Here is a 27,920-nt window from a genome sequence, read left to right as displayed (position 1 = left end):
GATATGACACATAAAGCGGGGAAGTTACCGTATCATATCAAAGCGGAGAAGCTTATTTTTGTTAGTTGTGAATTCTAACATTCTGTGACTTCACTTTGTTTCAACTGTGAATTTCGTGATATGTGTTAGTCTATATTGATTCATTGAGAAATACGTTACTTTTAGAAAATCGATTATTATCATACGGGTCGTATGATATAATCGCGGGGAAGTTGTGTTGTTGTATGCATTTGGCATGTGTATTAAGAGACTTGTCTATGCGTCTCGATAAATTTGAAGTATACACATTGTTGTATGGTTTTATATACAATGTATAGAACATGTTCTGTTACGGCATGTTTGACGGGTTTTTATGCTGTGTCTTCCCGGATATTCTGTACATAACTGACAATGTGGGACGGCTGAGTTCTACATCGAAACGGAACTGAAGAAAATTGTAACATATTGATGTGTTATTCTCTTGTCGCGGAACATTTATGCCATGTATCAAATATGAGTTTGTATGATTTACTGTAAATTTGGAAGATTCAAGAGTTTCAGCTCTTGGCAGATTTTATGTGTAAAGTTCAATTTTGTAGTATTTCGACGTTTGTATATTTGACTGGAAAAGCGGGGAACACACGCTTTCCTGAAGTATATTTTTGTATAGCATTATGTGCTATTAATCCGCTCTTATATGAAATTGCTGTAAAGTGTAATGATTTGACATGAAGAGCGAGGAATTTTTTGTTACGTATTATTATGTATAATGTTATGAAAATGATATGATGTAATTGGGATTATATAACCCATGGTTGTGTTATATAATCGCGGGGAAGTTTGTGGTAAATGGAAATATGCAGTCTGTTATTGTTGCGTCAATGCGTTGAGGCGCGTTGTGTCCATGCCATAATGGCGCAGTGTGCGTGTGGTTGGCATGGGCACAACGCAACTTTTATTTTTCATGTGAATATAATGACGCAGATTTGATTGATTCTGGATTCTTCACTTTCACTTGAGAGAGAATGGACATACAAATGTAATCTCTACGAGCTCTGCTATGTTGAATAGTTAATAGGCCTGTATCTGTTATTCACTCTGTATTCGACATGTAGCTGAGGATAGTGCGGAGTTTAGACTGTCTGTTTTGTTTCCCTAATAAAATCTATGCAACGTCAACTGGAGACTGTCAGCGTCATCATTAAGCCGGCTTACAACATTTGCATTTTGTTTTTTGTTTTTGAACTTTTATTTGAAAACTTGAAAGTTGAATCGTTGTGTCAGATTGGCAACAAGAGTACTCCATATTCAGAAATGTGGTCTACTTTCTATAACTGACTGGCAGGCGCTGGTCGGTTCAACGCACAGAACTCTTGTGTAAGAGTTCTGTGGTTCAACGGCCTCGACACCGTGACTCACCAGTGGAAGTTGTCTGAAATTAGAATGGCGCAGTTTAGTGGAGCTCTGAGGTTAACTGATCTCGATGATTTTATCGCACCATCTCAGGTACCAAGTTGTGCTTATTAATTTGTCTTGAGTTATATGATAAATAAGTAGGTCTATAGGGGAAGTAAGATCGTGAAATGAAAGTCCTAGTCCCACTCGTGTAATTATATGTGCTGTTGTGGGCCACACACAGCTGCCATTGGCATTGGATTGCCATGCATAACCCCGGCGCGCGGGGCGCTGTAACCACCACCAGTGCGGGTTGCGATGGGAAAGGCATTTATTTGTCTTGGTGACTTGGATATCATAGAGAATAACTATCAAGTCTTTGGCTTTATTACTCTCTCTAACCTTAAGCCTGACGGAATAAACCGTTACAAACTGAATGTACTTTAAAGTTTAAAAATTAAGAGCTAAAATGAAAACAAGTCAAGATGTTGAGCAAGACCCCGAATGGGAGTCGAACCACGGACCTTCTGTTCAGTTCTGATTATCAGTCCAAGCCCTGACACACCGTGCCAAAGCGAGGCGATGCCGAGGTTTGTTGTCTTAGGTAGAGTCCCTATAGTCTTAGGTTTCAGACCTTTTTTGTCAGTAGACTAGCCGTAGACTTTACACACATTAGTGACTTTCCCATCCTCCAAATAAAAATATAGCACCCGGGGTCGCTGGTGCAGGTAGGCCATGGGCCATGCACAACTCAGAGAAGAGTGTCGTTATGACATGTTACCAATAAATTTGATAATAACATCTACTGTACAAAATTATTAAGAACGTGTAAGAACGTGTTGGGGTCGCCGGTGCGGTTAGCCAATATCATGAATTATGGCAACATAATATGTGACCCGCTACAACAAAATGGTCCTAAAGTCGCGCACGGTTGAAGCCGTGAAAATCGAGTTTGAAGTTAGAGCATCAAAATTGGTCAAAACTTACGATTTTCTGAATTTGACATATTATTAGAGTCTGACATGTCTTCTGTCATCTGTCGAAATTTTGAAGCAAAATGATGAAAGGAAAGACCAAAAAATAGCATTTTTCTGGGCCATGTTTTTTTGGCGTTTCAACGAAGCAGAAACTGGTTTGAACATTCGGATTGAGCGCCACACATAGGCTCCGCCCCTTACAACGACCAGAGTGATCTCATTGGTCAGTTTGCTGCTTGCCACTAACCGAAGCGTGAAGCTCGCACACTGCCCAGTCGACTGGTGCGTGCGGGCGGGTTGCGCTATGCCTAGCCGCTTCTCCTGACATCCTGGTCACTGATTGGTCGGTGAGGAGACCGCCGACGCTGTGTTTGAATGAGCATTTCGGGGGTTGCTAGGGCTTAACTTCTATTGTCCGGAGGTGAATACTGACTTGCGTGTCTCTTGATTGTGATTGCGTCGCATGGAGAACTTTTAGGGCGCTTTTCTTGAAACAGTGATTTCCCAGACGTCTTGACATGCTCTCTTTTAAACATCGATATCTCCGCAGCCGATTATTTTTATGAGACATGTTATATATCAATTCAAAGCAGAATATAGGGAATTGTGTCATGCAATTTTCAAATAATCGACCACGCCCGACTTTAGGATCATTTTGTTGTAGCGGGTCACATATGATTGCAAGTCAAGTGTTCCAATGCCATGGCCAATGGTAACCCCTGCGTGGGGTGCTGTACACAGTAACGGTACGTATTGGGGTCGCTGCTGTGGTTACGTATTGGGGTCGCTGCTGCGGTTAGGCCAATGGCTTCTATTATTGGATTGCACTTCTTCCTTATCATGGACTGGTTTTAATTTATTTCGTAATTTATCAAGGTAGAATGACTAATATGGTCTATTTCCCCCCTTTTTTTGTTCCCCTGTCTGCATTTGTTGTTGGGCATGTGGCATAAGTCGATGGCCCAGCCAGAGTGGACCAACAGAAACTGTGGATTTTTTGTTTTGTTTTGTTTCTGTTTTGTGTGTTTTTTTAATAAAAGGCCACTGTTTGAAAAGACAACTTTGTACCCTACCACGTACCAGTTAAAGGTAGGGAATCCCATTTGCATGCCTCAAATGAAGAGTTGTATAAATACAGTGGTATGTTGAAGAGAGTATTATTTTAGAAACTCCCATAAAGTATTGAAAGTGGAAGGTAACATTTAGTACATTTTTATTGACCGTTAGATTTTTAATTGAATTTTTTTCGGGGCTCACCGTAAATTCCAGTACAGGGGAAACTCGGTATAACGAACACTGCTATAACGAGATATCGGTTATAATGAGGAAATTTTTCCGGTCCCAAATTTCCTTCCACACAAGTCTATGTAAAATGCTACTCTTATAGCGAGATCGGCTATAACGAAATAACTGCTATAACGAGATAAATTTTGTGACTTCCAAACAAAGAAAAACATAGCCAATCAAACCTGCTGTAGCGAGGTAAAGCAAAATGCCTTCAGTAAAGCTTTACTTCGCCTGTGCTATCATCTTCCGAGATTGTAAAGCTTGATGCCCCAAAAACTGCCTTGTACACACATAATCATTTTCTTCAGTGCACTCCAGCTAGCACTGCATGTTGTACGTGTAAGTGTGTGTGTGTGCGCGCACACACTGATACATGCAGAAAATGTGGTGGGAGGGCCATGTATACATGACATCATCATGACGTTTAGCAGGTGTGAGGCAATCTGATGCTGTGATTGGCTTTCTACGTAGGGAATTCCCCATCTTCACACACACGCAGTCATAATGTACATAGAGAATGTGTCACATACACACTCAGCATTGTGCAGACCATCAAGCTTTCCATTCAACACACACCCATACGATAACCACATACCAATCCACAGACGATCTTGATACAATCACAGGCTATGTATATAAATTTACAAATTCAAACATCTACAATTAATAAGAAACACATTCTTGATATTGGATTTCCTTGGTGAAAAACATCTTCTTACCCATAAAGGTGAGTAATTCTCTCACACACAATATCAAGTTATCGGTATTGATTGAAATATGATGGGTAGTCCCACATGTGCAAATTAATGTCTTTATGTTATGCCTTCTTTTATGCCTACTGATATAACGAGATATCGGCTATAACGAGGAAAATGACTGGGTCCCGACCATCTCGTTATATCGAGTTTCCACTGTACATTACTAGGCTACCTTTGCAGACCCATGCACTGCATGTGTGTCCATCATGTGTATTTTGTGAAGAAAGTTCATCAAAACTTACAAACATTTCTATATACATTCTTGACACACACTCTATATGTTATTACATCAGCTCTTATACTTTTAGATTTGTGTTTATAGATAAAAAATACAGAAGACTGCAACAAAAAGGCTTAAGTGTGGCTGACACACAGAACTACTGAGTAGTTTTGAGTTTTGTGCATTATTCAAATTGTAGATAACTGTTGACTTCCAAATTTCTCAGCAGTGGCCTAAACAAGTCCCCTGAGGTTCATATTTAATGTTTTGCTGCATTTTGGGAGGTCTGTAAAAGGTATCCCCTACCTTTAATGTTGTACTGTCATTGCTGTGTGTGTTGCTTTTATGGAATGATATAAATGAATTTACCATGTTCTAACACCATGTGAGTATATTGACTAGGGTCTAGATGAAGGTCTATATCGTAAAATTTGAGCTAGAATGTAGCAGTAGAAATTTGCAACACTAGCAGTTTTAAAGCTGTGCGAGGAGGGGTTTAGCTCAGTGTATAGGATCCTAGTCAGATGTCTGGTATGGCTACTTGTAAATTACTGCAAATCATGTCATTTACAAAGTCGTAAGGCACTGGCTATGCCCGTGGGGGAAAAATGTTAAATATCAACATCACACTGAGTTTCATTCACCCTTGTCTCTGTGTAACATCACTGTGTATATTTTTCTCAAACTTGATTTTCATGTAAAGCAAGCTGCCCACAAATTGACCATAACACCATCAAAAATTCATCTGTCGACTAGCCTGTACATAAAACATATGCTTTGGGGTGCAGTCGAATTTGGCATGGGAGGTCGATTAACCTTGGTGCATGTTTTTTATTTTTATTTCTTCTTTTCCAGGAATGCATCAAGCCAGTGAAGGTGGATAAAACAATAGGAAAAGCAGGCGCAATCCGCATCGAAAATGATGGGACCTATGTTCAACTTGATAACGTAAGTAGTTTCATTGTACAATCTCTGCAAGTTTTTTGTCATTTTGTTTTTGACCCAGTAGTTGTGCTCATATTGTTCAGTGTTGTATGTATTTGTGTGTATATATTGGTAAAATCTTCTATGCTGCAAAACTGGTGAGTTAGTGGAAAATAAAATGACTGTCCTTTGTTTTGGCAATATCATGTCTGGAGTCTACATTCACTTTTAGTTCAATTATTTGTAAACTTTTTTGTGTGTGCTTTTGACTTTATGTCATTTTTTCTGAAACAAGTTTAAGCCAACATTAACCAACTGAATTAGAATGTTCTGTAGAACTAACTTATGGTACCCTACAGTTTAATGTAAATCTCCTGTAACATGGAAATTCTTGTTTTGTATTGTGGCACCATTGTGATATGAGCTGTACAAAATTGTAAACAGTGGGGATGATATTTCAAGGTGAGAAATTTTGTGCAAGTAGTTGCCCTTGTCACTTTGTGTCCAAGTAGTATGAATACAGAGCTCTGTATACTGTATTTTAGCTCAGTTTGCGAACATAGCAATTAAGAGCCATCATCTTAATACAAGACGGTGATACACCTTTGATTTGTACTATTTAAAGTTTGGCAAGTAGAACAATTCACTGTCTTATTGTTTTGTTAATCATGTGATGTAGTCTGGAGGTTCAACGAAGCTGCAAAAAGCTCAGATTACACTAAATGACTGCTTAGCATGTAGTGGCTGCATCACTTCTGCTGAGAGCGTGCTCATCACTCTGCAAAGTCAAGACGAACTGTACAAGGTGTTGGAAGCAAACAGAAAATTGATTGAGGTGAGTTTACTTCTAGTATCTGTGACTAATTGAGCACTCCTTGAATGCAGATACTGTTCTGTGTGTTTGTATGTGGTGAAATTCATCAAGATGATTAAGACAGCATAGTTTGTTTTTATTTACTTTGAAATAACACTACATGGATTTTTTTTTCACTCACTTTTAACTTGAATTTTCAGAGGAAACCTGCATTTAGAAGTGGTTCATTTGCTTGTTCATTTTCGTTTTCTGTTTTTCTTTTTTTCTTTTAGGAGTTGGGTGCCATTTCTCTTTTTCAAATTAACTTAGGTAAACAATGTTAAGTGAAACAATACTAAGTAATATGTAATAGGAAGGGTAAAGAAATGTTATTTTGTATGTTTTTATTGAAAAGTCCTATTAGTGGTGACCACATGGAAAATACAACTTCAATGAAGGATGATGGCATCACCTCACAACTCTCAGTCCCATCAATTTTTGCACTCATTTCTGGTCAATGATTTTAAAACTATGACCCCTACACCTGTAACACTAGCAGGCTAATAGTCATTGTTCAGTACAAGACTGATAATTCAGTGGGAGAGGCACATACTTTCCTTCTTGATATAATTTTGGAAAAACAAAAGGAAATGTAGTAAAGATCTGCATGAAGGACCACTGGGGATGTGTGAGCTGATGACAGGATTAACCATCCAATTATCAGATGCTAATGTGTTTGTGCTTGACATCACTGCGTCATGAAAAGATGAAGCTTTTTCAGTTTTTGACTAAATTTGATGAAACTTTTCTGTTTGCTCGTTAATACTTTATTCATTATTGTCAACTTGAAAAAGACTGGGTTGCATAAAAAAAAAGATATATATATATATATAGATATATATATATATATATATATATATATATACATACACCCCCCTGTAATCAATAGTTTGAAAAGGAAATTTCTACCACTAGTACAGTATTGCTGTAAAAGCAATTAAGTGTACCCCAGGATTGTTGAAAGATGATTGATGAATAAATATAGAAATGAAATGGATGTAAAATTCTGTGCTAATCATGAGGCAAATTGAGTATCTTATTAAAAAGAGTATGCCTTTCCCAGAATGGAGAGCCTGAGAAGCAGAAGACAGTTGTGGTATCTGTCTCACCACAATCAAGAGCATCATTGGCAGCCAAATACAAGTTGTCTCTTCAAGACACAGCAGCAAAGCTTACCACATTTCTCAGAGAATTGGGTAAGTTCTGTTAAAGGAAATGTCTTTAGATCATCAGCATATCAGCCCTCTTTTCTTGTTCATCCATTAGTGCTTGCCCTATTTTCATTAAGTCAAACATGACTTTGAAGAACTAGGTGTAAAAGTGGAAATTTTCACGGTGTTGAAATTATTGCGCAATTTCCACGACCAGAAACTAGCGCAGTAAAGTGAATGTTTTTGCTTGCCATATGTGCCTGTAGTTAATGTCTTGATTCTGCAGAATTAAATACCCGTGAAATTCTTCTAACCCAGTCACGAGAAAATATCCACTTTTAAAGGTCCTGTTTACCTTTGGGAGCAGTGATTTCAAAAATGTTCAAGATATCACATTTAATGCAAATGTGTAGGTCTGTTGTGTCACAAAATATCCTACCATATAAAATTTTCACAATAAAGCCAAAAATATAAGGAGATATCAGTGTTTTTCTTTATAAACCGTAACTGTAGACGGTTTAGTCTGGAAATATTCTTATTGTAACTATTGCTCACATTTTGTGTATTTAACAACACTTAACATCAATTATACCAAATCAAATTTTTACAGTGGTTGTTTCTATCCCTGACTCACATTTTAGAACTATTTTAGAGCACAAATGCAGGGTTTTTGTTTTATCTGCAAACAGTAAATTATGACTTTAAAGTAGTTCTTTTACTGTTGATAGCATTTACACCCCTGCCGCAAGACAAGGCTCCAGTAGAGCACAGCGGTGTCGAGTAGGACCACTTTCACAGACCCAACTCTTGCAACCCATCACAAACATTGCAGGCAATAAACAAATTTTGCTGGGGTGAGGAGTTTGTGTTCATGATAATGCTGCCCATAAGGATTGGTATCATGTGAGACCAGTGTAAGGTGCCTGTGCATAATACCTCTAGAATAGGGTTTTGAAATGAAAGATGATACTTTCGGAAGGCATGACTATGGCTGTTGCATTGTTCTATTTCACAGTGTATCATAATTATGAATATGTAAGTGCTCTTTCATTATGATAATGATTATCATTTATAAAGCGCTTATTACAATGTTTCTAAGGGCTGAGCGTCTCGAAGAAAAGATTAGAAAAGAGAAGTTCAGTCATGGAGTAGATACAAATTGTAGTACGATGAAACACAATACAAAGTACATAGAATTATCAACAAAAATGTTATTAAATGAAAATTTCAATGGCTTAAATGATAATTCGATTGATGATTTTCTGCATAGGTGTGCATCATGTTCTGGATGAAACATTTGCCAGAGATTTCAGCCTGCTAGAGAGCCAGAGGGAATTTTTGCACAGATTCAACAACCAAGCCACCAAAGGATCCCTGCCCATGCTGGCATCAGCTTGCCCTGGTGAGAAACAAGTGCTACATGATTCCTGTTGAAGACATCTTTTATTCAGTCTTAACTCTGCACATAAATGCACCATGGTGTGGTTTCCAATAAATACATTTTGCAAGGGGTGACAAAATGTAACCTAGGGTCATGTTCACACCTATCATAAAACATTTTATCAGTTGTTGCTATCAGTCTCACATTTGTTGTACAGGTGCTATGTATAAGGTAGGAGTATTTATGATGCTACACTACCACTTCTTAATGAACAATGCAGTCAACTTTTAATATCACATGCTCTTTGCAGTGTTTTTTTGTTGTTGTAATTATGTGTTATAATTAATAAAGTGTGCATTGAAGTGGTCATTCACTCGTCTTCTTTTTCTGGACTCAAAGGAAATTGTGACAATTTGCAATGATGAGCATCACTGTATCACTGCATATGTGTCTATTTGTATGATGTATCATGATATGTTTTCTTTGTTCCTATCTTAATTATGATATCATTTATAAATGTAACATTGAAGTTATTATATGTGCAACATCAACATTGTCTGCACAGGATGGGTATGCTATGCAGAGAAGACCCATGGTTCCTACATACTGCCCTACATCAGTACTGCTAGGTCTCCCCAACAGATCATGGGTTCGCTGGTCAAAGATTACCTGGCCCAGTCTCTTGGCCTGACACCAGACCGTATGTACCATGTGACAGTCATGATGTGCTACGACAAGAAACTAGAAGCATCAAGGGAAGACTTTTACAGTGATGTGTACAGGACAAGGGATGTTGACTGTGTCATAACAACAGGTAGAGACCTCCACTGTTCTCTTACCTTTATCCAGGGCTCGACACTAACGGTGGCCCGGTGGCCCGGGGCCACCAAAAATGAAAGTCGGGCCACCAAATTTCAAAAAAGGGCAAATTTGGTGGCCCGCCTCGGGCCTCCAAAATTTTTTGAAAAGTATGTCAATAAATTCGTAACTTTTTGCGCTGGAAACTAGTAGTTAAATTTGTTTAAAGGATGGATGAAAAGGACTGAATGAGTGCCTGAGTGAGTGTTGCAAGTTTGTTGAAGTTTATTTATGAGTAGATATGTCCACCTTTTAATTCTTACTATCATAAAACTTAAATATTTGACTCATTAAAAAAAAAGGACATTTAATGTTTTTTATTGTTTTTTCGGGACACCAAATTTTTCTCTCGGGCCACCAAAAATTTGAAATTTCTAATTTTGGTGGCCCCATCGGGCCACCAAACCAAAAAGTTAGTGTCGAGCCATGCTTTATCATTGGGTTTCCTTGTCTCACAGAAATATAGTTTTTGCCTGAAATCTCATATCATTTCTTTATTTGAGAGCAGAATTGTTTGAAGGCCCCTTGGTACACTGGCTTGATTTGTACCGACTTTTCTCTTAAGCAAGCTCTCCCATGTAAACCTGTCTATGTCTATGGTTGTAGCAAAATCAGTCCATCCTAAGATAGACTGATTTTGCTACAACCATAGACATAGACACCTGCTCGAGTGTACTCTGGACTCACCCTCAAAGGGTTAACATATTGATATATTATGCTATTACACCTGGCTATGCCAAATTGTTTTAATAAGCCACAATTTGTTCAACCCATTTCAGTACCATTCTTGTGATAGACAGCTCACTCAGATGTACTAGGTCCACAGAAAGGGCACAGTGCCACAATAGGGGTCATAGAGGATAGAAAAATCTGTATTCATAGACACTCATGGCTCTTTACATCTGTACCAATCAGAGTGTTGTAATTTGTCAATAAAGCATCCTAAAGGGTTAAAAGTTGTTTGTAATACTCCAATTAGAAATACATAGTGAGTTTCATATTCTAACATTGTAGGAAGTATTTTGGTGGTGTCGATGTGGCATTTTCCCTTGGATGATGTAAAGAAAAACAAAAAGATAAATCATATTTTATGAGTATTGACTTGGTTTTGACCAAGTTCTTATAGTCTGGAGTTGGAAGAGTCTATCAGGAAATGACTTACTTTGACTGACTTAATTGCACAGGACGTGGTGTCCCCTTGCGCTCCCTCGGGTAACCCTCCTCCATATGCCTCTATCCCTGGCCAGTTCCTCAGCATCCTGTAGGCCTATCCTACTTCTAATCTGGTCACTCCAACGCAATGGGGGGTGACCCGGTGGTCTAGGGGTGTCAAAGTTGTTCCTGTATGCCCTCAGGGGCAATCGGTTCTCTGTCATCCGAATGACATGGCCGAACCATTTGTGTTGCCTTTTTGTTACTTCATCATTGATGGTGTTAGTGATATGGAGCTGGCATATGATGTCACTGTTCTTTACTTTGTCCATAAGGCATACCCCGGCAATAATTCTCAGGCATCTCATTTCGAAGACCTGCAATCTGTCCCTGTCTCCTTTCTTCAAAGTCCAGCTTTCAGCCCCATATGTTGCAATAGGTCTTATAAGTGCTCTGTATGTGCGTACCTTCAGAGATCTGGTAATGTCTTTGTTAGTCCAGATATTTTTCCTTAGTCTTCCAAAGGACCAGGCAGCAAGAGTAGTGCGCCTCTTCACATCCTCTGTTACTGAGGGTATCACACTGCCAAGAAATACAAAGTTCTGCACTTTGTCTACACATGTAGCATTGATTGTTATGTCATCTTCTGAGGGTGTCATAACTTTACACTTGGAGGTGTTTATCTTCATACCCCATTTTCCGCAGGCTTCCTCTAGCTTGGTAGTTGATATTTGGAGTTTTTCAAAGACCAGCTCGACCAGGGTAGTATCATCTGCATACCTGATGTTGTTGGTACACATACTACCCATCTTCACTCCGCTGTCTAAGTTTTTGACGTCCGTCATTACAAACTCTAGGAAGATTTTGAATAAACTTGGGGATAAAAGACATCCTTGCCTGACTCCTGTCACAACTGTGAACCACTCTGTAGCTTTCCCATTAACAAGCACAGCACATTTGGATTGCTCATACATATATCTGATTAGATGAACCAGATCCTTTTCCACTCCTATGGCATAGAGACATTTCCACAGTGCTTCCCTCCATACAGTATCAAAGGCGGCTTTAAAGTCTACAAAGTTCCAATGTATGGGAATGCGTCTTTCCTTGGCCTTTTCTAGTATCTGGCGGACTACAAATACTGCGTCTGTCGCACCTCTGGAGCTTCTGAATCCACACTGCTCCTCTGAAAGGTGGTTGTCTATTGTATGTTGGATCCTATTGAGTATCATCCTGCAAAAAACTTTTCCTGGTACAGATAGTAAAACAATAGCTCTGTAATTCACAGGGTCTGATTTGTCTCCTTTTTTATACACCGGTGTGATAAGGCCTTTACTCCAGTCCTCTGGTGTTTTCTTTTGCAGAAGAATCTCATTAGCAATCTTTAATATCATTTGCGCCATAGATTGTCCCCCTGCCTTTAATACTTCTGCTGAAATTTTATCAGCCCCAGTAGCTTTGCGGTTTTTCAGGGTCTTAATAGCTGACTCAACCTCTGCCATTGTGAAAGGTTCACTCTCAGGAACTGCAGGAGGTGGATCTGGTATTGATTGCAGGACATTGTCATCTCTTGGGAACTGTGTGTTCAGATGAGTGCTAAAGTGATCTCTCCAGCAGTCCAGCACATCACTAGGGGCAGTTTTCAGGGTCCCTTCCTTGTTCTTTGCTATTGGTTGTATTGTGTCTCTTTCACCAGCCAGCTTCCGCACCTTCTTGAAAAGTTCATGGCTATCATTGCGAGCATATGCTGCTTCCATTTCCTCTACTTCCCTCAGTAGATTTTTCCTTTTCCACTTCTTCACTTGAAACTTAACTGATTTATTTAACTTCTTGTATCTTTTATTATTAACAGTATTGGGGTGATTTAGTTTGGCGATTCTTGCTTTCCTTCTTTGTTCACATACTTCTCTGACTTCTTCCGGGAGCCCGGTTACTAGTTTAGCTCTTCTGAATCCAACTGTTTCTTCCGTGATGGCATTTGTGGTGTCACGGAACTTTGCCCATACCTCTTCTACATCAGTGTCCTCAAGTTGTAGCAGTGGCTCGAAAGCTCCACCAATACGGGCTCGGAATTCTTCAGCAACAGAGTAATTGCTAAACCTGCTTACATCGAATGGTTTAGGGAGGCTTTTCATTCTTCTTGACTTAATCGGTCCAAACCTAACATTGGCTATGACTAGGTTATGATCCGATCCAATGTCTGCAGAACAGTATGATCTGCAATTATTGATGAATCTAGCATTGTCCTGATTTGTGATGATGAAGTCGATCTGGTTTTTATAGAGACCATTCGGCGAAATCCAGGTGGCTCTTCTGCAAGTCTTGTGCTGGAAGCGTGTATTGCATACTGTGAGTTTGTGGAGCATACAAAACTCCAGTAACTTCTCCCCTCTACTGTTGATCTGACCCAGCCCATATTTGCCTAGTGTAGGAGCCCAGGTTTGGTAGTCTGTGCCTACTTTGGCATTGAAGTCACCCAGTAGCATCAGTTTCTCATTCCTTGGTATCTTCTGGATCTGCAGCTGCACCAGGTCATAAAACTTGTCACTGTCTTCCTCACTGTGGATTGTTGTGGGAGCATAGACCTGTACAATGTTCAAGATTCCTTCTCTGAGTCTAAACTTTGCAGTGATAATTCTTGGTGAAACTGCATCGTAATTCATTAAACATTGCAGCATTCTCTGTGAAATCAGGATACCAACTCCGTCACGACTGATGTCTTTTCTGCTAGACAGAAGAATAGTATATTCTTCTTTATTTACAAGTGTCTCTTTGTCGGTAAGGTGGGTTTCACTAATTCCCAGAATATCCAGCTCAAATTTTCTGGCTTCCGCAATCAGTAGGTCCCAGTGACCTGATGTTCTCAAGGTCCGGACATTCCAGGTGCCTATACTAAGTGTTCTGGCATTGTTATTCCTCTCAGACATAGGTGGGGCCCTGGAAGATACCTCCTTTGTCATATCTGGTATGTTTGTCAACGTTATCATGCTGTGATTACTTACTCTCGATGTTTTACTCCATGGGTAGTCTGGATTTCCTTCAGTCAAATCCTTTCCTTCCTTTGGTGCTTGTGTTTTCTTCCTTAGTTCCTCTGGTGTCATCTTAGTCCCTGCGTTGTTGGATGATGTTTCTCCAGCGATGTGTACCTGTTGGGTTGACAGCTGGGAATCATCTGGCATATTTTTAGCACCCCTGCCGCTCTGCTGTCTACGAGCAGCCACCAGGACTTGGGGCCGTGGCTTAAGGTTGTGATTCATATTGAGGTAGTTTTTCCCGAAGGAGATTGGCCATTGTGCAAGGCACGTAGAGCTGGGCACTTGGCGAAGGACTTCCCAGCCCGGTGAAGCGATGGTCTGCTGATTTCTAGGAGGGGGGACACCACTACCCCTCCCGACCCAGAGCCCCTGTCTGTTACCCAAGCTGCAAAGCCCAGGCATCCAGTTGGTACCACGGGGAGGTAGGGGTTGAGTTATATGCAGAGAGGCGATTATGGACAGATAGGCTTATGGGTGCTATCTGTACATACAGCATTGAGAGGAGAAACATATAGGGGGACAGGAGGGAAGTTTAAAGCAGAGGGAATATAAGGAATAGCATGCAGTCATACATGCAGTGATACATGCAGGGTGGAAGGGAAGGGATAGGAAATGTGAAAAGGCGACTCAGCTGAAGTTGCGCTTCTACACATCTTACCAACCAGGAAATACTGATTAGCAATGATGGACTTTAGAATCACTTCAACTTTTTTTTTTTTTACAATTATGTTAAGGGAAAGAGAGAGAGAGTGTATAGTTACAGAGGGGTGTACCTTCACTCTTATTTTGCTTTTAGTCTCTATGAATAAGATTGCACGTTTGATGTGTATTATTATGAATAATGATGGTGCATTTGTCTTTAACAGGAGAGGTGGACGCTATGCTTGCTAAGGAACAAGTCCTTCTGTCAGATATAGAGCCACAGGAGTATCCCTCAGTGTGAGTAATCTTCTGCTCATTTATTTACACAAACTAGATTTATGGAACTTAATTATCATATGTGACCGTGCATCACAAAACAAACAAAAAGTCGCACCCCTTGATTTTATGTGAGAACTAAAAAAAAGGTGAAATCGTTCAACCGAGTCAATCTTGAGTTTTTCATATTTTCTGAAAGAGCTTTCCTTCTTCTACATTACTCTACAGTTTGGGGTCTTAACATGAATGGGAAGTGTTTTCAGCAGTTTTTCTACAACCCTGTTTTTTGGGGAGAGTAGAATGATCAGGTATGTCTTAGAGGCCGCTTTTCATTTCTTTAACTCCTTTACACACTCTTCACTTTTAAGTCTAATTACTTTTGAAAGGATAACGCTACTGCTTTGAAAGTTAGCAGTAATCATGGACAGAATGTGCTATTGGAATATGTTCAATTTCAGCTTAATCTGATAATCCCTTCATTGCTGTTGCTCTAGTGGTTTACATCCTGTGCTTTGTCCCTTTCATCGCACAGCTAGCACGGTTTGGTAAATATTAAGCACTTTAATAGGCCCTTTACTTCAGAGCCTTTTTTTCTCAGTTCACACTTTGCCAGAGTGTGTGCTTTCTTTCCGGTATTTAGATAGGTTAGGAGAATCCATTTGGATTGAGTTAAACATCATTTTAAAGCTTAGACTCTGCTCTTTCAGAATCTGCCCCTAACTAAAATTCCATGTCTGGCGACTTTTGTTTGTTTTGTGAGGCAGGGTCACATATGCTAGCATTCTCTGCTCTATACCAGTCCATGATTCTTTAACAAACAAGATCTGGTGTGATTACTGATGTCATGCCTATACTAGATTGATTCAGATTTATGCATATATCTCATGCGACCCTGCATCACAAAACAAACAAGAAGTTGCCAGACATGGGTTTTTAATCAAGGGCAAATTCTGAAAGAGCAGACTCTAAGCAATATGAGGTATAACTCGATACAAATGGAATTGCCTAACCCATCTAAATATTGGAAAGACAGCACACACTCTGGAAAAGTGTGTACTGAGAAAAAAGGCTCTGGAGTATAAGTTTTATTCAAGTACTTGATCTTCCCAAGCTGTGCTCTGTGCAATGAATGGAACAAAAAAAATAGGATGTGAAACTCCATACCAACATCAATGAAGGGATTATCAGATTAGGCTGAAATTGAGCATACTCAATAAACACTTTCTATCCATGACTGCTACCAACAAAAAGAGTAGCATTATCCTTTCAAAAGTTACTAGAGTTGAAAGTTTAGAGTGTGTATCAGTGTTTTTAAGAGATGGAAAGGGAACTCTAAGACATAGTACCTAGTTACATTAGTCTAGAAAAAAGTGTTCTAGAAAAACTGCAAGAACACAATTTCTTATTTGCTTTGTGATCGCAAACTTTAGGATAATGTTGAAGAAAAATGGCTCTTTCAGAAAATATGAAAAACCTAAGGTTGACTAGATTGACCCATTTCACCTACCTTGAGTCCTCTTGTAAAATCAGGGCATGTGACATTTTGTTGGTTTTGTGATGTAGGGTCTGCAACTTTTTGTTGGTTTTGTGATGAATGGTCACAAATATGTCTGAAAGATGTTAAAGGGGAAGGCTAGTAACTGATCAGTGGGAATCAGTGGAAATGCTGGGGGATGATTGTTACAATCCTTATGGGATTCATTCTAGAGTTCATTGTATATCTATTGTTGTGTGAAAATGATTTGCTTCAGAACGGTCTCATATTCAAGTAATGTGCAGATTAATGCTCCGTCACTGACCAGGGACGCTAACCTGGAAGCATTAAACTGCACATTACTTGAATATGAGACCATTCTGAAGCAAATCATTTTCACACAACAATAGATATACAATGAACTCTTGAATGAATCCCATAAGGATTGGAACAATCATCTCCCAGCATTTCCACCGATTCCCACTGATCAGTTACTAGCCTTCCCCTTTAATGTATAGTCACATGACTTGCACAAACAGAAATGCAGAGTGAAGATGTTATGATGCAAACACCTCTCTACTGTGTTTTTTTTTCTTCGAAGGAATCCCATATCTGAACTAAAAAACAAACAAACACCAAAGTGAGCAAATAAGATTCTAAATCTGAAATTTCCTGCACCAGTGGGTGCAGACTGTTGTATGAGTGATTGTTTGAATTCATATTTTATGAAGTAATCTATTACTGCAGTCAGATATTTGTGCAGAGTAATCTCTGATCTGATCAAGTCTGTTGGGAAGCACAGGCCATGAAATACACTTTAGTTAATATGTACTGCACTTTCTCATGAAATAATTGGGAAAATCTCCTTCTCCCAAATCTTATTTTCAATTCTTTGTAGAGAAGAATTGATGCATTCATGTTTCTATGTCCTTGCTTTGTCTTTGTTGGTGATGTAGACTCCCAGTCAGTCCAAGTGGTTCCGTTGTAAGCCATGCAGGTGGAGGTTCTGGAGGGTACCTGGAGCATATCTTACGTTATGCAGCCAAAGAACTGTATGGGAAAGAACCGGGCCAGCTGGAGTATAAGACGATGAAGTGAGATATCTTGTGTGCTCTTTCTGGCATCTCTCATAAGATTTCATTCACCTCTGAGTTATTTCTCAGAGGCTTTTCAGTGTGTACATTCTATCCCACCCCTGCATTCATTGTAAACTGAACTGTAAGATAAATTTTGATTGAATGACTTCTTTATTAAAAAAAAAAATGTTTATACATAACCAGGTCAATTATCCGTTTAGATAATTGCAGGTATACATCGAAAATTACAAATCACAATTTTAAGAACATACAATACAAATAACCTCCATGAGATTGTTGAATAGCCGAAGAATGGAACCTGAGTTTAGCCCAGCCGTGGATTGAGATAGTAAGCCGTGAAGCTTGTTTATTCGATTCCTGTAGCGGGACTAAACTTGACTTGCATGAGTCTTCTGCAGAAACGGACGAGTCAGCATTCGCATCCCATGACGCGACCAGTCTTCACGTTGGAACGGTCAGCTGCTAACTAACTGAATGGCACAATTAGAAACTGCGCGAAACGTGACAAATGACAACTTTCACTCACTGCGCATGTCGTCTATGGTGTCCTCAAATTACAAATGAGGCAAACTCAAACGCGAATTTTCCTAACCAGAATCAAAACCGCTTCACTCCGCGAAACATCCTCCCCATCCAATGAGGAAATCTCTCCTCATGATCGCTTTAACACTGAATTTATCACTAACAAATCACTAGTCGTATCCCTCAGCTGGGTAGATCACCGCGATTTTCGTAACTGGACGTCGATACTCAGCAGTTGGCGTTTTCACCTTCACATTGCGCACCTTACCATCCGGTCCCGGGTAGACTTGGATAACGCGGGCGATGGTCCATTTCCCTCGAACCGCGTTCGCGTCAGCCATCATCGCGATGTCGTCGACACGTACGTTGCGGCGATCGATGTGCCATTTCTGTCGCGGTGCTAACAACGTAAGAACGTCTCTCGTCCAGCGATGCCAGAATGTGTCGGCAATTCGCTGAATGAATTCGACACGATGCCTCGGATTTCTCGTTTCCCGGAACGGCCCTTGAGCGACGTCGCTAGATGCACGCCCCAACAGCATATCATTGGGACATAGGTAGTTGCCGTCATCGGGATCGGTCGGAATCCTGCCAATCGGTCGCTGATTCACAAGGTTGGCGACCTCCAGCAGACACGTATACAGCTCGAACGGTGTCAAAATCTGCTCCCCTATTACCCTCTTTAGAGCATACTTGCAGCTTTTCACCAGGGACTCTGCACTGCCATTCTGATGGGGGGCAGCAGGTGTCGTGAATGTCCATTCCGTGCCTTTCTCTGCACAGAATTCTCGTAGCTCCTCTTTAGACCAGCCTCTTACCATGTCTCGTAGTTCACGCTGTGCACCAATGAACTGAGTACCATTACCGCTTAGGATTTTCCCTGGCTGGCCCCTTATAGCGAAGAATCGTCGAAGCACTTGCAGGAATTCCATCGTGGAACAGTCTGTTGCAAGCTCAAGGTGGACGGCCCTTGAGTCTAAGCATGTGAACAGGACGCCGTAGTTTTTTGCAGTCTTGTTTTGTCCTACCCTCACTTGGAAAGGACCGAAATAGTCACATGCCGTGTAGTGAAATGGCGGCGTATGTGGAGATAGCCTCTCAGGAGGCAGGTCTGCCATTTCCTGGGTCTCAGTCTTGTGGTCAAATGCTCGGCAAACTGTACATCTGAACTTTACTGTTTTTGCCAAATTATGCCCTTTCAGTATCCAGTATCTGCGTCGAGCCTTAGCAGTCGTTACAGCCACTCCATTGTGACCGCTCTCATGGAAATGCCGTGTAATCAGGGTAGATATCCAATGCTCGTATGGAAGTAGCACTGGATGCCTCATTTCAAATGACATTTCAGCCTTGTCTACTCTGCCCCTTACCCTGATTATGCCTGTTTCGTCTGTGTATGGGCTGAGGGTCTTTAATTCTCCCTTGTCGACTCTGGCCTTTAATGACTGCTGGGCTTTCTCGATCAGGAAATTCTCTCCCTTCTGCAGGCCATCAGGTGTCAAAGTGCAATCTGTGTCTTTCTCACTCTCGTCAGTTTCTCTTTTGCACTTTGCCTTCAGCTTTCTCAGGAACCTCAGCACATATGACGTCACCCGGATCAATTTTCTCCAGCTGGAGAATTTGGCACAGTCTATGACATCCTCATCTGGTAGTTGGGTGATGTTTAGAACTGACTGATCTTTTCTCATTTCCTTCTCCATTTCAGGCATCTTTTCCTCTGCCTTGCCTTCTTCAGGCCAATCTGACATAGGCTCACGAAGGAAGTCAGGTCCGTGTTGCCATCTGGCGGTCAGTTGATCTGCATCTAGCCCTCTCGACAGGTCATCTGCTACGTTCAATTCTCCGGGGATATGACGCCACTAACTCAGGTCAGTAGCAGTCTGGATTTCACCGACTCGGACCGCGACAAACATCTTGTAACTCCTGGCCTTACTCTTTATCCAAGAGAGTGTTATCATGCTGTTAGTCATGAAGATAACATCTGCCAGGTCCATAGACATCTCAGTTCTGATTGCTGTGTACAACCTGCTTGCAAGTACCGCTGCTTGCAGTTCAAGCCTTGGGATAGTCAACTGTTTCAGTGGTGCCACCCTAGACTTTGCTGTCACAACCGCACTTCGTACCTCGCCTCGTCTACCTCCCATCTGAGATACGCACATGCTCCGAATGCCTCCATAGATGCATCACAAAAAATGCAAAGAGTTGGCTTGCCTCTGGCGTTAGTTGGGGTCAAACATCTCTGAAATCTGACATTTGTCAGCTTTTCCATTTCTCGGAACAGCTTTCTCCATTCTGTCTGACTCTCCTCGGGTAGTTCATCATCCCAGTTCAAGCCTTTCTCTCATAGCCTCTGCAGTCCGATCTTCGCTCGTATCACTATGGGGGTTGCAAATCCAATGGGATTGAAGATACGTGCAACTTGGCTATAAAGGATGCTCCTCTTTGTCATCTTGATTGCTTGAATTGCATCCTCATTCAGTTTGACTTTGTATGAGAATGTTTCTGAGTCATTTTCCCATACCATACCCAAGACTTTCTCATCAGTGATCGTCTTCAGTAGTTTGGGCTTTTTGTCATTCCCATCATGTTCTCTGGAGAGCGCTCCTTGTTTGATCTCCATCCCTTTACTTTGAACCCTCCATCAGCCAGTACTTTATCGATGCTTCTGCTCAGCTCCTCTGCCTCTGTCACTGTCGGCACCGATGCACAGATGTCATCCATGTAAGTATCATGCATGATGGTTGATGCAGCTTTCGGATACATCTTAGCCCCTTCCTCCGCTGTCTTCCGCAATGCCGTCTGTGCCATAGCTGGGGATGGCTTATCACTGAAAGTGACAACTCTCATGATATAGACATCTGGCTGCTTATCCTGGTTCAAATTTCTCCACAGAAAGCGATGGACGTGCTGGTCCCTTTCAGGTATCATCACTCTGTGGTACATCTTGGATATGTCTGCGCAGAGTGCCACCTCGTGTTCCCTGAATCGCATCAGTACACCAAACAGTCTATTCAGCAGATCTGGACCCTTCATCCAATAGTCGTTAAGCGAGTGTCCCTGGTAGGAAGCAGATGAGTTGAATACGATTCAGATGGGGGTACTCTGCTTTTCCGGTCGAACGACTGCATGTTGCGCAATGTAGTGCACTGGGCCTTCATACGATCGCACTTCATCCTTTGACAGCTTTCTGGCAAATTTCATTTCAACCATCTCCTGGATCTGTCTGTCATATGCGTCTGCATGGTTGGGATTTTTTGCCAGTTTCCTCTCAGTAGCATATAGCATTCTCTCAGCCTGAGCCTTGTTATCCGGTAGAAGATCCGGCTCCTTTTGCCATGGACAGGGAACGAGCCACTGCTTGCCGACCTTCTGACAGGAGTCACTGATTAGCTTACTCTCATCCATTTCCTGTCTACTCAGTCCGTCCGGTTGGTACTGGCTGGGACCATGACAAACTCCCATCGACTCTGTTGTCCAGAAATCTTTCAAGTCCACAGCATCTGTAACCATCACATTCAAAACTGTGCTTTTGGCAGCCTGATGATCCGGGTCAGCTCCAAATACCACCCATCCCAGGGGGGAATGTCTGGCTACCAAATTTCCTTTCTGCCTGGTTTCTCCTGTGTGTAGCTTTGCATGATCAATTCCAACCAGGACGTCAATCGATCCGCTGCTACGATGTAGACAGTTCTCTCTCAGGTTGAATGTCTTGCACAAGTCCTCTGTCTGGACTTGTACCACGTCATCATTGATGGAATCCAGTCCGATAGCCGACACTCTGTACACTCTGTTGTCATCGAGAGATCGCAGTCTTAATCTGTAGATCTTCGTCTGGACCTCTTCAGTGACACAGCCAACTTTCGTGATGTTGATGGATATCGGCTTTCCCTTTAATCCTAGGTTTTCTGCAACTGATCGTCTTACAAGGCTAATTTGTGCACCAGAATCCAGTAGACAGTTTGCTGAGTAGCTCTGGTCCTTGGAACCCATCATAGTAACTGTCACAACAGGCAGAATGGCTGTTTTACCTGAAACACTTGCCACTATCTCACGGGTTGTTTCTTTATGCAGCAGAGGATGATGAAAAGATGTGCATTGTTCTCCATTCAATTTCTCTGTGCACCTCTTTCGTCGCTTGCAAGTTCTCATGTTGTGATCCCTGCCTGCTCTCTTCAAGCAACTGTAGCATGCATGATTGTCTTTCATCATTTGGAACCTTTCGGGCTGACTCTTTGACAGAAGCTTCTTACACTGGTCAACCCAGTGGTCAGATGATTTACAAATCCAGCACTTGTGGTCTGCCTGTTTACCTGACTTATTCTCTTCAGCGATGTGACTAACTGAAGCACTGGATCGTTTGTCTTTCTGTTGAGTGGAAGACCGTGCATCTCGAAGAGGGGCTGATGCTCTTAATCTCATCTTCATTTCCCCACTCATCCAGGTTCGCAGTGCCTCAAAGGTAGCCTCCTGTCTATCCCTCTGCAGGTAGCGGAACCAAACCTTGCGATCATTGCTGGTCATCTTTCTTTCCACCAGTGCCAGCATGTGGCTGTTATCCATATCTCCTGTTCTCCCCACTTCCTTCAGTGTGTTGTAACTTCTCATTACAATGTGCACAAGATCGCAGAATCTTGCATCATCTCCCTCTTTGAGTGGGGGGAACCGCTCCAGTTCATCCACGATTACATCTGCCACAAGCCTTGGATCGCCGTATATGGAGTCCAGCAATGCCCATGCTTCATCATAGTCATTTCCTATCCCTCTGATTAGTTCCAAAGGCTTTCCATGTAATGCTGTACGTAGGATGGCCATCGCGTCCCGTTTACTGTATCGGTCTATCAAATGGTGAAAGTCCGATTTGAACGTAGAGTACACTCTCACGTCTCCGCCGAAACGTGGCAGTTTGGGCCGCTCTACCTGTACTCTGAATGCAGACTCTACTTGTGGACTGTCAGATTCATCTGGCCTTTCAGGTGAGGCAACATTGCTGCTATCATTTACAGCCGGTAGTGTCTCAGCTCTCTCAGAGCCTCACTTGCTTTTGCCTTGATGCAATCCTTCACCTTTATCTGCATATCCATGAAGTTTTACTGACACTCTTCCAACCAAGTGCCCTCTTTGAGAAACTGCTCGTCATCCTCGATGATCTCACAGTAGGCTTCATGTTTCTCCTCTAAGTCCTTATACGCTAACTCCAGATTCTGTAAGGACTCGGTGACCTCCTCAAGATTTCTGTTGCTGTCCAGCAATTTCTGCAAGGCATTCAATAATCCGGTCAGCTTTGCCTTGGCAGTCCTCCTCTTGATCTTGAGGTCCTTCTCTTTCTTGTCTGCACTCATGACTGCATGCAGTGTTCCCTCTGTCTCCTATTCCAGGTCAGCCAAGGAATCGAATTTGATGAATAGTCGAAGAATGGAACCCGAGTTTAGCCCAGCCGTGGATTGAGATAGTAAGCCGTGAAGCTTGTTTATTCGATTCCTGTAGCGGGACTAAACTTGACTTGCATGAGTCTTCTGCAGAAACGGACGAGTCAGCATTCGCATCCCATGACGCGACAAGTCTTCACGTTGGAACGGTCAGCTGCTAACTAACTGAATGGCACAATTAGAAACTGCGCAAAACGTGACAAATGACAACTTTCACTCACTGCGCATGTCGTCTATGGTGTCCTCAAATTACAAATGAGGCAAACTCAAACGTGAATTTTCCTAACCAGAATCAAAACCGCTTTGCTCCGCGAAACAATTACTGCGCCAATATCAACAATAATATTTAACACCAGCAATCATTATATCATTTACATCAATTCTATACACCAAAAAATTTATAACGGACCAATAATCGGTTGATGTTCTGCATTTTTCTTTTTTTATTTCGTTTTATACAAAATCAAAAAACTTCATTAACTTTCCCCCTGAGAAAATATCCGTGGTCCTAAAAAACTGAAGTGGGCCTTCTTCAGGGTAATCTACTTCCATATTACATATACCAAAATAGAATGTTACACTAATACACTACCATTTAGCGAACTTTAACATTTTGCAGGCTTTAGGGAAAGACCTATGGACTGACAGTGGGAGTTGAGTTCTAGTATAATTTTTTTTGGTGATGACGTTTAATCGTCTGCATAGGGGGTATTGATGACCTTATGTAAAGACTCCATTTGTGTGACAAGGCACAAATTTAACTTAAAATAGTACATCAAAAAGATAGCCACAACGTTTTTATACAAAGGTAGTAATTATTGCTAATAGCATGTGAAGGAAATTTCACCCTCATCATGATGATGTGATTATGCTACTCTTCTGTGTTTGTTTGATAGGCCAACTGACTGGTTAGGTAGCTTCATGGCTGTTCCATCCACTGATGTTCAATGACATGATATTACAAACATGCTTGTCAAAATATGTTGCTAAATGTGCACTAAAACCTTCAACCACCAGATTGATTTTGTGGACACCATTTAATATGAGTTGTAAACAGTAGCATTTGTAACTTAACTTTAGTAAGCAGTAGTTGTTATGTATTATCTTTCCAAACTGCCAAATATTGTGACACTGACCTTCTGATACATAAACTGAAACACATGTATTGAGATGACTTGAATCAAGCAGTTTGCAGTCTGAATATGTTATATGGCAGTATAGATTTTGGGGCCTAAAGGAAGCATTGCTTTGGGAAAATATGTCTTTGGTGTATACTGTTGTGACCTGAAAGGTGACAGAACAGGTATGAAAAGTATGATTGCATGTAAGGAAAAGACTCGATGTTGGCAACCTGCCTCATGAAGAGAGCAGTAGTGCACAATACTGTAAAAGTGGAAATTTTTGCAGTGTGGAAATTTTCACAATTTGACTTGTTTGTTTTCATGGTCCTTACAGAAACAGTCTATGTGAAGTGTTAGCTGTTTCTCTCTTCTCTCAAGGGATATTAAAGTAGATTGATAGGCCTACCAAATCTATGGGTCAGTAGTTGACATTAAACAATACCTTACCTCAGCCCTAGCCTGGCCTATTATAAAACCACGTAATCCTCACTTTGACTGTGAGTGACAGAACAAGAAACTCAAATAGAAATCGTGTGTGTCCCTAAAGTGACTTTTCAATACACTAGGAGAAAATCTGTTGTACTTGTGTCTGTACTGAAAGTCTTGCTTGGGGAGTGAGAAGTTGTAATAGAAGTTGGTTCTTGGTGTTTAAGGCTGTATTATTTAATGAATTATTAACCTGTTGAGGTCGAGTCCGGAGTATACTCGGGCAGGTGTCTATGGGAAATGCGTGTTGTAGCAAAATCAAACCGTCCTCAGTGGATTAATAGTCTTCATATTACTTATGAACCTCAGAATATCTCAAAGTCATTGAATAAAGATATGACAAAACTTGGGAAATTTTCTTGCTTAACTTCCATCGTAAGTGTTTTCAATGCACTACATGCCTTGATATTCTTATCAGATAGCAAGTGCTGTCTTCCATGTATTCATGTAGGAACAAAGACTTCAAGGAAGTGACTGTGCAGGTAGAGGGTCAGCAACCTCTCAGATTTGCCCTGGCCTATGGCTTCAGGAATATCCAAAACCTTGTCCAGAAGATCAAGCGTGGAAAGTCACATTATCACTTTGTGGAGGTCATGGCATGTCCTGCAGGTAAATTACATCAGGGTGTACAACGCTGGAGGTGTTTGATGGTTGTGTGAGCTATTCTTGCATGATTAGCTGGTGGGATTGTTGAAAATTGATAGTGCACCATTAATGTCAATTCTTACAAAGACTGCAGGATGACCTATATCTAATGAATTACGATTGAGGAAACTATTTAACCACAACTGTCAAAACATCTAGGGCGGAGAGTGTTTACTTAATTCTTTTGAGAACTCATCTCAGAAAGAGGGCTAACTAACAGTCCTTTTCTGTTCTGCATGGTGAGCACAGTAAATTTGTACAATTCAGTTTGTTGACTCTGGTGACCACTTGGCCTTTGATCAGCTTCACACAGTTGTTAATGGAATGCCCCACTCAGAAATAATGTACCTAGTTGCTCAGTGCTTACAGTAGCTTGAGCTAGTCAGAGGCTTGTGCATTGAAATACTGCTCTACTTTTTGTTTTGCTAATATTGCAATGGCCCCTTATGAACTAAAAAGAAAAAAGAAAAAGAAAAAAATGCTAGGTAGTTTAGCAGCACAACATGCCATGTGTTAGTCAATGTTATACACAATGTGATAGTATCATGAAAGGGCTGTATGATTCATGTGAAAGTCATATAAATAGAAAGATAAAGTTGTAGAATGTAGTATTCACTTGAAAATGATGTTTGATTGATGTCGTCATGCTGGGATTTCTTGATTAGGTAAGAATTGAACAGACTTCTCATACATGTAAAAGCTGACTAGATGTAGACATTCATCAGCCATTGTTTACTAGACCAACTTGCATAAAAGTTGCTTGTTCCTAAAAGTGTACCTGCCAATTTTAGGCTGGATATTTAACTATGCTCTGATTAGGCATGTTCACTCATCAAAAAGGGAGAATTTCTATTCTCTCACATCACTCATGTACACATGTATTTATGAAATTTTTGATAGAGCTGATATCCAGTTATAAGAATCCTTGTAGTGGCTTAAAAATGTCTTCCTTGAATTGCATGATTTCAGCCTTATTTCCCTTCATAATTTTTCACCATTGCCTCATCCCAACCTCACAATACAACTATACATGTATGCCCAAGGCATGGTCGGCAATGGAGTTAGCTAAAAGTAGGCTATAGGTTTTCATAATGAATGGACATGTACTTGAGGGCTTGTTCTTTGCCAGCAACATGGTTTTTGTTTGATGTGTGTACCAAACAAAGGTCTTGAATAAGAAGATTGTTTTGTTATTGCGGAGCAATTTAGAAATGATTATCAAGCTAGCATTTTGTGTCAAGGTGCTGACAGTGATGTCAAGTTTTACCAGGTAATGAGGTCACTCTTTGTACCATTTTACAGGGTGCCTGAACGGAGGAGGTCAGATCAAGCCGGAGGATGGAACCTCAGACAAGGACCTCATAGCAGAAGTTGAGGACATGTACAGCTCAGCTCCAACTAGGCTGCCGGAGGAAAGTGCAATGGTTCATCAGTTATATGAAGAGTGGCTTGGAGGAATCGGCAGTGAAAAGTCGAGGACTGCACTCCACACGCAGTATCATGAAGTGGAGAAAAATATCAATGCTCTGAACATAAAGTGGTAGATACAGAAATCCATTTTGCAGACTGACTTCTACAATGTGGTCAACTGTGCACATAACTAAACTGTATGAATCAGTCAGGACACCAAGGGGAATTGATGGCAGTGATGAGAAACTTGCATTGGATGAGAAGATGAAATAGATGCTTGATGAAAACTAAATTCTGAGATGTCTGGGGATACTGACAGAAGATTACACTTTGTGAGTAATCAACTGAAATATGAACAGATGGATGATGCATGCATTCTGTATGTGGCGAATATAAAATATGCGGACTGCAGAAAGTTTGCCAGTGTGACAGAACATAGTCAAGTTATGAGCATTGCATTGATTCAATTTTTATAGTATTATATCAGGTAGCTAGGAAGTTAGATGATTGCAGGAATGCACTTGTTGAGCAACGTTGTCGACTGATTTCAGGTTGTAATAAGCACCAAATTAATCAGTGTTCAGTAGTAGCCGTGATAAAAATCATGGGCATATTCAGGCACTATTCATATGTATGACTTCCTGATCAACGGACTGGCATCTTATCCGCTTGACTACTGAGCTTCCTCCCAACAGCCAGTGCTGGATCTAATCTTTATGGCATGCAACGGATGCTGCATATTAATTCAAACTAGAGAAAACACTCTGAGAGTGCAGACCTCCACCAAGCAGCTCATTTCCACCACTGATCTACATGTTCTTCATACAGATCAGTGATTTCCAATCATATGTATG

The 27,920-nt window shown here is 41.0% G+C and overlaps 2 protein-coding genes across 2 annotated transcripts in view; one reads left to right on the top strand and one right to left on the bottom strand.

Annotated features, from left to right (window-relative positions):
- Positions 1–27,287, top strand: part of LOC139742789 (cytosolic Fe-S cluster assembly factor narfl-like) — a 32,356-nt gene extending 5,069 nt beyond the window's left edge. Inside the window, exons 3-12 of the mRNA XM_071653307.1 lie at positions 1,325–1,485; positions 5,472–5,564; positions 6,220–6,347; positions 7,441–7,589; positions 8,815–8,946; positions 9,491–9,739; positions 14,837–14,909; positions 17,319–17,456; positions 25,463–25,620; positions 26,959–27,287. Of these exons, the coding sequence (XP_071509408.1) occupies positions 1,325–1,485; positions 5,472–5,564; positions 6,220–6,347; positions 7,441–7,589; positions 8,815–8,946; positions 9,491–9,739; positions 14,837–14,909; positions 17,319–17,456; positions 25,463–25,620; positions 26,959–27,200 (1,523 nt within the window). The 3' untranslated portion in view covers positions 27,201–27,287. The remainder of the gene's footprint in view (positions 1–1,324; positions 1,486–5,471; positions 5,565–6,219; positions 6,348–7,440; positions 7,590–8,814; positions 8,947–9,490; positions 9,740–14,836; positions 14,910–17,318; positions 17,457–25,462; positions 25,621–26,958) is intronic.
- LOC139742781 (uncharacterized) lies at positions 18,152–23,317 on the bottom strand. Its single transcript, XM_071653299.1, has 5 exons — positions 23,085–23,317; positions 21,374–22,944; positions 19,056–19,818; positions 18,817–18,977; positions 18,152–18,780 (listed from the first exon to the last, which is right to left on the bottom strand). The coding sequence occupies exons 1-5, from the start codon at positions 23,315–23,317 to the stop codon at positions 18,152–18,154; spliced, it is 3,357 nt and encodes a 1,118-aa protein (XP_071509400.1).
- Positions 27,288–27,920: the final 633 nt, after the last annotated feature.

The sequence above is a fragment of the Diadema antillarum genome, unplaced genomic scaffold (genome assembly GCF_040938485.1).
Source record: "Diadema antillarum isolate AM-2024a unplaced genomic scaffold, OU_Dant_1.0 seq00001020_RagTag, whole genome shotgun sequence".
NCBI lineage: Eukaryota > Metazoa > Echinodermata > Echinoidea > Diadematoida > Diadematidae > Diadema > Diadema antillarum.
This window is presented reverse-complemented; position numbering and strand designations above follow the sequence as displayed.